The 12363-nt window shown below is 36.0% G+C and overlaps 2 protein-coding genes across 2 annotated transcripts; both read right to left on the bottom strand.

Moving 5' to 3' along the window:
* Positions 1-2964: 2964 nt before the first annotated feature.
* LOC136838025 (chemotaxis regulatory protein ChePep-like) lies at positions 2965-5537 on the bottom strand. Its single transcript, XM_067102887.1, has 2 exons — positions 5336-5537; positions 2965-3441 (listed from the first exon to the last, which is right to left on the bottom strand). The coding sequence occupies exons 1-2, from the start codon at positions 5439-5441 to the stop codon at positions 3086-3088; spliced, it is 462 nt and encodes a 153-aa protein (XP_066958988.1). The 5' UTR covers positions 5442-5537; the 3' UTR covers positions 2965-3085.
* Positions 5538-7554: 2017 nt separating this feature from the next.
* LOC136838012 (uncharacterized) lies at positions 7555-9975 on the bottom strand. The gene has a single exon (XM_067102876.1). It carries the CDS (start codon positions 9973-9975, stop codon positions 7555-7557), a length of 2421 nt encoding a protein of 806 aa, XP_066958977.1.
* Positions 9976-12363: the final 2388 nt, after the last annotated feature.

Below are 12363 nucleotides of genomic sequence, written 5' to 3'. Positions count from 1 at the left end.
CCTCCTCCTACTTCTGATTTGTTTGATTGTTTTCTGTGCCTTTGATCAGTTCCTTCCAGTTCTTCCCATTTTTACAACTGAATCTGAGTTGTATATAACTCCAGTGCTTGGTGACTTTTTCATGATTTTTCCAGTTATGTCTCAAAAAGTTCTTTGCTTTAATAATAGGCCTCCTCCTCCTCCTCCTACCTTTTCAAAGACTTTACCCTTGTTGCCTTTGTTAAAATGTATGGAAAGGTCATACATGGACTTTATTTATTGGAATCTGCTGAGGAGAAAGTCCCAGACAGTCTCTCTCTCTCTCTCTCTCTCTCTCTCCCCAAAGGTGGTGGAGGAAGACAAAAGTATAATTCTACCTATAATTATTATCCAGGTTCCATTAGACATGAAAGTCTTTCTCTTATTTCATCTCCTCAAGTTTTCATTTCTCCTCTTGCCATCGATATGTTATTGGTTTCCCTTCCTCTTAATAAAATATAAAGCTCTCTCTCTCTCTCTCTCTCTCTCTCTCTCTCTCTCTCTCTCTCTCTCTCTCTCTCTCTCTCTTGATATTTCAAAGTTTCTGATAACGTGTTCATAGAGACTTCCATTCATTCCATCATTCAGATGATCTCATCTGAAGAAACTGAAGAGCTTTCTGTCTTCTGAGATTCAAAACACATTTCCACTTCCACAGTATTCATTGATTGATTGCCTATTCTACTTCAATTGTGCTTTTGGAGGGTCAACAGTCTGACTCACTCACTCACTGACTCACTCACTCACTACTGCATTTTTATCATGGAATAATTTGGTTAGTATACTTGTTCTCTTGACAAGTTGATCAAACTTTCTGCAAGTTGAATCTTTTGACTGACTGACTGACTTTGCCTTTTGATTGCAATTCTCATCGACTCCTATTTGTGGTTCTGTTGAATTAATCTTTGAATTATTTTGAATGCCTTTCTTCTGCAGCATTTTTCGTTTTCCACGTTTGTAGATACAGTTGGTGTAAGTTTACATTCAGTATCATAAGTTGCATGCATCTGAAGCTTTACCAAAACGCAGATCACAAAAGATTATGATAAAGTTGATATTATATTTTTATTCTAAAAAATCAAATGGTTTTCCATTTCCAGTATGAAACCTTGTTACCAAAACTACTTAATTATCTATGCATAACATGGCTAATAAAACACACAATGTAAGCATTCAGTTTATTTGCAAAGCTCAATCAATCACCAAACTATGACAAAAGCATCCTTGGAATTTCAGTATTTGTATATAGATAGATAGATAGGCAGATATATAGGTAATTCTATCGACTGCAATATTATAGTTATAAAAATGCAACAGGATCTGAAATATAGTCCAAGAAAAGGACATAAAAGATAAACAAATAAATTTCAAGAGTCATAAAAACATGTCAGAGCAGAACAATAAGAAAAACATCATGTTGTATAACATTTTCAACATTGTCACTTTTACAAGTGGAACTTGAAATGCAGCTAAATAAAGAAGAAGCCTTAGTGTATAAACATTTCAGCAGAATCTTCATGAATGACCACTACTGTACTTTCTTCCTCTGCAAAACAACGCAAAGGAAGCTAATAGACATAATTATTATATTCCAGAGAACAAAAACAAACAAACAAACAAATGATAAAAATATCCAGCAGTTCTTAGTCATTTCCTCATCTGTATGTAGACAGAATTCAGAGGATTATTTGACACTGTTCTGACACATGACGATGATCTGAAAATGTCCCCAATACTTGGCAGATTGGCCAACAACAAGATTTTGGCAATGGGCCACAAACTAGGATGTGACGAAGAAGACATAAAATTGGCATGCGAGAATGCAGCAAGAGTGAATATTATATATATCCTCTGTATTAGGAGCAATTTCAGAACACCAAGAGAGACATCACTGGACCTACAAGCCTTATCTGTCTGACTTCATATTTTGAGTCTGGGACTAAACTTATTTTTATTATGTGGGGTTATTTGATCATCCAGGACACACACACACACATATATATATATATATATATATATATATATATATATATATATATATATATATATATATATATATATATATATATATATATATATATATATATATATATATATATATATATATATATATATATATATATATATATATATATATATATATATATATATATATATATATATATGGGCCTCAAACTCTTAAAGGTGATCCTTACTGATAAGCAAACATGACAGTGCATATATATAGAACAACATAACTTGAATTATGGAGGAACTGTTCTCTATTTATGTTAGGAAAGATCCCTGTAGAATATATGGCCTTAATATTAATACAATTAAACATTTGAATAAGGTATTTATCTTAATTATTTATCCATTCATTTTAAATCAACACTTTGACACATCAGAGGGAGAGAAGCATTTCCTTTCCTTTCCTTTCCTTTCCTTTCAGTGACAGCAGTACAGTAGAGCAGAAAAAATGGAGCAGAGTGCTTCTTTCAGGTGGTTTGGTCGTGTGGGAAGAATGGGAGACTAAGGGAGAAAGGGGGGAAGGCCTAGAAAGTACTAGGGAGGGGATGGCGGAGGGGGAGGTGTTGAAATGGAAGGGTATATAAAGGTATATTCAGTGACTTGTAATATGGAAGTCTTCTTCCTCTTCCTCCTCCTCCCTGATTCAGCAGTGGGAGTGTGAATGAGGCAGTGCATAATCTCTCATTTTTCCCGTGAAGCCACCCTGAGAGAGAGAGAGAGAGAGAGAGAGAGAGAGAGAGAGAGAGAGAGAGAGAGAGAGATTCAGCGAAGGATAGACTTGCTGTCGATGAGCCTCTGTGGGCTTTCCATTGGCATGATAAATACAGGTCTTCATATTGACCGTACTCTCTCTCTCTCTCTCTCTCTCTCTCTCTCTCTCTCTCTCTCTCTCTCTCTCTCTCTCTCTCTGTAAACAAAGAATAAAGGAAGTAAAGGAGCAAAAGAGACCCGGGACGAAATTCGCCAAAAGCCTTTCAAGAGAAACAGCAGCAGCAGCAGGAGGCAGGTTGCTCCTTCCTTCCTTTCTTCCTTCCTGCGATGCGTCTTCTTCAAGTCTTCACTGTGTAACTTCTCTCTCCCTGGAGGTGGAGCCTTCTTCCCCTTCTTCTCTCCTTCTTCTCTTCTTCTCCCTCTCGTCCTCTTCTTCTTCTTCTTCTTCTCTTTTTCTCTTCTTTTCTTCTTCATCATCTGTTTCTTCCTCTTCTTTTTCTTCTTCTTTTTCACTGTCGTTATTCTCCATAACACTAAACGTACGGGGCCCAAGACATAATACCTGGATTCCTCTCTCCCTGCAGAGCGTCTTCAAGTCTTCAACATCATCAGGCATCTCAAAAGCAGACGTCAGAAAAGTTATTTTCCTCAAAGGCGGAAGAGTCAGCGACTGGAGTAGAAGCTTTAAGTCTCTATGTCGATCTGAGGAAAGACAAGAATGGCTGGATATTAACACCTTCTGTACTGGACCTGCTCTCACTCACTCCTCCTCAACACTCACTCACACTCACACGCACATATATTTATATATATAATATTAAATATTGTCTAAGATGTACATATAGAGAGGCAGAGAGAAAGAGACACATGCTGATGTATTGAGACATAACTTTATTGTCAAAAGAAACAGGAAATTCAGTGACGGTGCTACTTTTCTTTCAGCCAGAAATGGGTCAAAACAGTCAAAAATTACCCAAAAATTGCTCGAAACTGGTCAAGATTGGCCCAAAATTGGTCAAAATCTTCCTAAATTGGTAAAAATTGTTAAAAACTGGTCAAGATTAGCGAAAAATTGGTAAGAATCGTCGAAAATTGAAGGAAATTGGCTCAAATTGGTTGCAGTTCGTTCCAAAGGGCCGAAATTAGGAAAAGGGACATTGGCCGGAGGGACTTTGAATCCTGGGCATAGAGGGACGGGCATTTAGTCCCCGCCCCCCACCGAAACTGGTCTCTAAAGACCAAAAGTTAAAGTTAAGTTTACGGTCAAAGTTAAGGTCAGTCAGGAATTTGAATTTAATGAGAATTAGAAATTCTTGAACCACGAGAACTGGAAATTCTTGAACCACGAGAATTTGAAGTTCTTGAATCACGAGAATTGGAAATTCTGAATCACGAGAATTGGAAATTCTTGAATCACGAGAATTGGAAGTTACCGAGAATTGGACATTTTCGGATCACGAGAATTTGAAATCCCCGAGAATTGGAAATTCTTGAATCACGAGAATTGGAAATTCTTGAATCATGAGAATTTGAAATTCCCGAGAACTGAAAATTCTCGGCCCCCGAGAATTTGAAATTCTCGAATCACGAGAATTTGAAATTCCAGAGAAATGGAAATTCTCGAATCACGATAATTTGAAATTCCCGAGAATTGGAAATTATCGAATCACGAGAATTTTAAATTCCAGAGAATAATTCCCGAGAACTGGAAATTCTCGAATGACGAGAACTGGAGATTACCGAGAATTGGAAATTCTCGAGAATTGGAAATTCCTGAGAACTCTAAATTCTCGAATCACTAAAATCTGAAATTCGCCAGCACTGGAAATTCTCGAATCACGAGAATTGGAAATTCCCGAGAATTGGAAATTCTCAGATCACGAGATTTGGAAATTCTCGTGTCACGAGAAATTGAAATTCCCGAGAATTGGAAATTCTCGAATCACGAGAATTTGAAATTCCCGAGAATTGGAAATTCTCGAATCACAATAATTTGAAATTCCAGTGAATTTGAAATTCTCTAATCACGAGAATTTGAAATTCCCGAGAATTGGAAATTCTCGAATCACGAGAATTCGAAAATCCTGAGAATTGGAAATTCTCGAATTACGAGAATTTGAAATTCCCGAGAATTGGAAATTCCAGAAGTTGGACTTTCTCGAATCACGAGAATTTGAAATTCCCAGTTGGAAATTCTCGAATCACGAGAGAGAACCAGTAATCGGCGGGTGTGGGGAAGGGGGGAGTGGGAGGGCAGGAGAGGGGAATGGGGGAGGAGAGGAAGAGGAGGAGGAGGAGGAGGTGAAAACAGAAATAGCATAAAGTGTAGTGAAGACTTTCAATACTCTCATTATTCCCATTACTATTATGTATTGAAAGTCTTCATTTTCCTGTCCTCTGCTTCTTCTTCTTCTTCTTCTCCTCCTGCTACTCTTGCTTCTTTTTCTTTTAATTCTATTCATAAAGGAGGAGGAGGAGGAGGAGGACGACGACGACGACGACGAGGACGAGGAGGAGGAGAGAAGAAGAGGAAAAGGAACAGGAACAGGAACAGTTTCTTGAATGAGGGTTGACTTTGGATAATACTGATACTCACCTCCCCTGAAGTGAATCAGTAAATCAGTGGTTCCTCCTTCTTCCCTGCTTGTGGGAAACGTCCTATTTATGACTTGGACAGCGCGATCCTCTGGAGCATCAGACATGAAGTATCTTAATCTCAGTTCCTTTGCTGAAGAAGTCAAGAAAGAAGAGGGACGAAGGCTCTCCAAGTCTTCGCATTCTTCTTCATCCAGAATCTCCAAATCTGTGGGATGAAACAAATGGGAGGAATTTTAGAGATATTATTATTATTATTATTATATTATCTACAACAACAGAAAATAATAATAATAATAATAATAATAATAATAATAATAATAATAATAATAATAATAATAATAATGACTGACTATATAGAAGAAAAGCAGCATAACTAAAACTATGCCGTTTTGATTGTTATAAATAATTATATATATATATATATATATATATATATATATATATATATATATATATATATATATATATATATATATATATATATATATATATTATTCATTTATATGATTCATTTAAATACATATATAGAGAAAAATAAGAAACTGTATATAAACACTGAAAGGAGGAGACTTTATTTGACAAGCCATTGACGAAGGACTGATACAGAGTATAAGAAGTCACAAATATATATACTCTACAGGAACAGTACTGACGAACATACACAACAGTTAGAGAGTATGTATCCACCCACTGGCCGGTGTCGAGGTAGGAGTGGCCTTCAAAACTCATTTGGCTATAAATCACAATATACTCTCATGGGACAATACTGATAAACATACCACCATAGACGACCTCAGATCCACACCTGACAGGTGTCAGGGAGGCGGAGTTTGGAAACGCATTAGCACTACTGCCCCTGTACTGTGTTTACAAATATGATAATCCTATATTCATACATCTCTACTGCCTGCCTTAAAATTTAAACAACTTACAAATTTCTTTTGATATTAAAGGATGAAGTTTATACATCCCTTGACTGATATTCATATTATGGTTGTAACTTTCTTTTATAAAGCTAGATTCAATGATATTCCTTTCCAGTGCATTATTAGAATGTACTTATCAAGAACTCCCCTGACAATACTAAAGGGTGTGTATATAAAATTCCATGTAAGTCTTGTGACAACTTATATTGGCCAAACGGGGAAAGCACTGGAAAAAAGAATTGAACAGCATAAGAAATGTGTGAGATATGCACAGGGGAGCAGTGGTATTTTTGTACATGTTAGTGAGAGCAATCATGCTAATGAACTGGGATGGGGCAAAAGAGGATTGTATATTCTAATAATGCACTGGAAAGGAATATCATTGAATCTAGCTTTATAAAAGAAAGTTACTACCATAATATGAATATCAGTCAAGGGATGTATAAACTTGATCGTTTAATATAAAAAAATTTGTAAATTGTTTAAATTTTAAGGCAGGCAGTAGAGATGTATGAATATAGGATTAACATGTTTGTAAACACAGTACAGGGGCAGTAGTGCTAATGAGTTTCCAAACTCCGCCTCCCTGACACCTGTCAGGTGTGGATCTGAGGTCGCCTATGGTGGTATGTTTATCAGTATTGTCCCTGAGAGTATATTGTGATCTTTAGCCAAATGAGTTTTGAAGGCCACTCGTACCTCGACACTGGCCAGTGGCTGGATACGTAGTCTCTAATGTTGTGTATGTTCGTCAGTACTGTTCCTATAGTATATATATTTGTGACTTCTTATACTCTGTATCAGTCCTTCGTCAATGGCTTAAATAAATAAACCGGTCAGGACCTATATATGTATATATATCTTATTTTTTCACCTATATAATATATATATATATATATATATATATATATATATATATATATATATATATATATATATATATATATATATATATATATATATATATATATATATATATATATATAGTGAGACAGAGAGAGAAAAATCAAACATGCTAATGTATTTACAAACTCTTTAAAATCTCTATTAAAAACAAACAAGCAGTTCAGTGACATTGATACTTTCCTTTCTTCTTCTTCTCCTTCTTATTCTTCTTCTTCTTCTTCTTCAAAGTTGCTCTACATAAATATCTCATGAGGAGGTCATTACCAAAGAAGACGAAGAAGAAGAAGAAGAGAAAAACTAAAAAGCTAAAGTAGTTTGAGTGATGGCTGAAGGCTTTAGCACTTTATAATTAGGGGAGAAAAGGTTGAAGAAGAAGAAGAAATTCCTACTTACTTAAATAATCCACTGGAGGCAAAATCTCTCCTCCTGAAAGCTGTGACTGGTCCCTTAGAGCAATCCCGATAGAAATCTTCCGGCGAACATTCGCCTGAGAAGCAGCTTTTAATGCTTCACTGAATGGCGAAATACCTTTTGCTACTTCTAAAGATGTAAACTGCAGTTCAATCTCTTTGGGCTTCAGTTTAGGCAGTAAGAACGGAAGGACATAAAGACTCTTGGGTTGTTTGAATTTTACTCTGTTCTTCAGAGAAGTTTCTCTCTCCATCTGTGACACAAGTGATTCCAGAACCTTTTTGTCCACTCTAGTCTCAATGGACGGCTCCAAAAGAGGATCCTGGCCACCAAGAGGAGGAGGAGAGAGGGTGTATGATACATAGAGTTCATGAATCTCCTCTATTGTATCATACAACACATCTCTCTCAGTTCCGTAAAGGATTCCTGGTATGAAGGAAATGACTGCGTTGAATTTCCCAAATAACTGATTTATATTTCTTCCATCCCATAATCCTCTTGAGCGCAGAACAGCTCGAACAATCTTTCCTCCTCCTTGTGGCCTCCTTCCACCTGATGTGATGATGTCATCGCAGATGCTGCCTGCAGCTGCAAACTCCTGCTCACTTCTGTGTCTGTGGCAGTATACATTTAAGATCTCCAGTTGCTTCTTTGTTTTCTTTATGGAGAAATAGGATGACATGATGGCATCAAAGTTCTGAAGCACCTCTCGAGAACTAATCTCCCTTTTAAAGGTTCTAACATCTGCCTCAGACCATTCATATTTCTTCTCAATGTAATGCTTCAGAGACCATTTTCTGTACAGTGCACCAAATTCCTCCTCCAGTGATTCTTCAGAGATTCCTGTCTTGTCAGAGATTCTCTTGACCTTGTGCTTTCTCAGCTGTAAGTAGACTGATGTCCTGGTGCTCATTTCATCCCTTAACTCTGGACATTCAATGTAAAGGAGGATGAACAGGTTAAAATACAGTGGTGTTTGCAGGATGTCACTTGTGCCAGTGTCCATTGCTTCTATTTTCTGAAGCAGCTCTTTTTTCATTTGCCCCTGTTGGGTGATATCACCTTTCACCAGGTGGCCGATGAGCTTTTCCGTGAGCAATTTCATGTCCTGTTTCTGAAGACCTGAAACTTTGAGATTGGTTCTGGAACGTTTTGCTTTGTTCACAATACCTGTTAGTCCCATGGTATTCCCTGGACGTGTTGTGACAACAAACTTCATCTTATTTGAAGTAAGTGATAGCATTTCAGAGAAAAGCTTTTTAGATTTCTCATTGGCCTCATCATAGCCATCACACAAGACCAAACACTCTAAACTTAGAAATACCGATTTGACAAGATCAAAAGGAAATCGAGCAACAGTTTCTGGAATCAAGCTCTTTAGGTAGTCATCAAAGTTGTCGTGATCATGATTTCTGAACTGCATATTAAGTAACAATGGGAAGGAAGAGAGTTCTGGAATATCCGTTGTCTTCTTGCTCCATCCCTCTGCATATGAACAAAGAATTGTGGTCTTTCCAGAACCTGCATCACCAGATATAATCACAACTTCAAAGTCTTTTCCCATTTTGTCTTTGTTGAGGATTTCTTGTTGACTTACAGTGATATTTTTATTGCCATGGGGACCTCTGTTTAACTCCTGATCATCCACTACTTGTAAAGAGACCATGATGTTACCTGGATCTGTTAGAGAATGATCAGGGAGCCAGTCGTAGGGCAAAATCTGACAGAGGCTTTCATTAAGAGACAGGAGTTCTGCTTCAGAGGATTTGTGTATCATGTCAGAAAACTCACTCCTAAACTCTTCTACTTCTTCTTTGAGCCTTTGTACATCCCGAGGATCTGAGGGGTCATATTTCTCACGGATCTTTTTTAGGAGCTCTGGAACAGCATCTTGGATCTCTGATTTAAGCTGGTCAATGTCAGCACTGTGTTTTGGAAAGAGAGACTTGGTTTTCTCAAGAGTTTCCTCAAGCAGTGCTTGAAAGTCTCTCAGTTTACATTCCAATTCAGTGTCTGACATATTAGGGTTTTCATGGCTAACAATGTTCCTTTCATCTTTGATTTTTCTCACTAATCCTCTGGTTTCATCACCAGGGTCATTCACCCCCTTTTCCCAAAGAGCCTGGCAGATTTTGTTCATCAGTGTGATGTCCAGATCTTCCGGAAGCTTATCTGTGAGATTTTGGATTTCCTGGGGGTTGAAAGGACCTTTCTTTCGTTTTAGTGGAACTTGGTTCTCTTCGAGAATCTCTCGGATTCTCTTCTTTGGTCCTTGGAGGAAGCTTAGGTTGTATATTTTATAAATCACTTCCTTCCCCCAGTGCCTCACAAAATGGTAGCGCCTCAAAGATTTAAGAGTATCTGGAGAAGAAATTGATCCTGAGGAGGAAGCCATGTTTCCTCAATAACACTGGGAGGCCAAAGGACAGAGAGAGAGAGAGAGAGAAGGAGAGAGAGAGAGAGAGAGAGAGAGAGAGAGAGAGAGTCTATGCTTGTGCGTCCTTGTTTCCTCTTGCAGAAGACTTCAAGAAGAAGAAGAGACAACCTGAGAAGGAGAAAAGAATAAGAGCAGTTAACATCAGAAACAGAATGAGAGAAACATCAGTAATAATGATAATAAGAGAAGCAGTGTTAATATCAGATTTAACTTGACTACTCATGATGAGATCAATAAGAGGAGGAGGAACCAGAGAGAATTTGAGGAGTTGGAGGAAAGGAACAGATTGATGGATGGAGGAGACTGGAGAAAGGGAAAGAAGCAACATTTTGCTTAGGTTAGGTTAGGTTAAGGGCCTGACCCCAAATACCCTGACTGCCCAAAATCCGATATTGGTGTCATTTCCTAATTTTGGGCCACTTTGAAAGCCCCACCTTTCGGCTCTCCAGAATGGCCAAAGGGCCACCCAAATCCAGTCGGCCATTCTAATGCAGAACATAGAAAAGTTTCATGATATATATATATATAAATATATATATATATATTTATATATATATATATATATATATATTTATATATATATATATATATAGTGCTATATATATATATATATATAGCAAAATACAAATATTTATACCTATATCATATATATATATATAAAGATTATACATATTAAATACAAAGTATATATATATCAATATCTCCATATATATATTATATAATTAAAATATAAATTTATATATATCAATATATATAGAAGAAATATTAATATTACATAATATATATAAAAAAAATAAATATATATTATATGATTATATTCAGACTATAAAAATGGTAATGTAATACAGTAACTTTAATATATTATAATAATTTAAATCCAAATAGAAGATTATAAATGTAAAAATAAAATATTATGAATATATGAAAAATATTTCATATATATATCCATATATATATATATGTTTATATATATATATTTAGGAGACATGCGTCAATCATTTGAAATCCTATATATATATATATGGATTGGGTATATATGGTGCCATGATGGACAGGATATTGGTATTGCATATAGGATCCTTATACATTTATAATGCTATATATATTCCATAAATAGATGGTGCCTGCATTAGCTGAGATAATACCCTGCATGTGAGCTATTGCCTGAATATGGGCTGGTGCTTGCATATGAGCTGGTCCCTGCACTTGTGAGCTGGTCCAATTTGAGCTTGTCAAGTGATCCATTTGATGAAATGATGCCTGCAAAAAGTGGTCCCTGTCACCTAGATACTGGTGAAACCTCATATCAGTGCTTCTGAATAGGATACCTTTTGAAAATGATAAGAGGGTTTCATTACTTCTGATGAGATGAAAATCAGGGTAACTTTAGGTAATTGACCTGGCTGTAAGTTCTTATTTCTTTCGTCGGATGCTTGGGACTAGTGGAATTGAAAAGTTTTTCAGCAGTCTGAAACCTATTTTCTGGTTCATTAAGTTTGCTTGTAATCACTGAAGAATGGATATTTAAAAATGAATTTCACTGGATGTTTTTCTGTCTTAGCTTATGGTCACAATGAAGGTTTACCCTTTTCCCAAAGTGATGGTTGGAAAGAAAGAGATCAAAAGTTAATGTTAAATCAAAAGATTTACCATTTTTGACAACAAGTGTTCAGATTTAAGTATTTCTTAATCAAGTTTAATTCACAAAACTCTAATTTATTCAAAGAAAAGCAATTTCCGGCGTTATGGTAAGAATCAAACTATTAACTATCACTCAAGTACCAAGTATATGCCTGACTAACCAACACAAACAATCACCAAAATATTACTGACTGGAACCCACACAAACATTCTCCAAAATCTCAACAACAGGTGGGCACTAAACAAAATACTAAGAAATCACCAGCAAAACACAGTAATAATAAAATTATAATAATGTGATAGTACAAATATATAAGAATGCGATATGCAAAGATGGAAATATACCAACCACCAAAAATCCTAAAGTGTCTATATCAATCTTTCCTTGTTGAAAGAAAACACTGTTATTGCAAAAACACTTATTCAAAATAATAATTCTCTTTTACCAAGAATATCACTTTCAGGGGATCGGTCATTCTAACTGGCCAAAAAATCTTTAAAAAATTGATTTGCTTTGAAAAATATATATATTATATATATATAGCGTTCAAGAATGTTCCACGAAATATTATGCTAAAATTTGCCTTATTTCTCTAGTTATGGCCTCAAATGTAACAATAACTATTTACCCATAAAACACCAGTAGCCTCAAATGATTTAGTCTGGTATAGTTTTTGCGATAGTGTGAAAACTTCCTTAATGAAA

This window comes from Macrobrachium rosenbergii, unplaced genomic scaffold (genome assembly GCF_040412425.1).
Source record: "Macrobrachium rosenbergii isolate ZJJX-2024 unplaced genomic scaffold, ASM4041242v1 13908, whole genome shotgun sequence".
In the NCBI taxonomy this organism is placed as follows: Eukaryota; Metazoa; Arthropoda; class Malacostraca; order Decapoda; family Palaemonidae; genus Macrobrachium; species Macrobrachium rosenbergii.
Note: the sequence above shows the minus strand (reverse complement) of the source record. Positions and strands in the feature narration are given on the sequence as shown.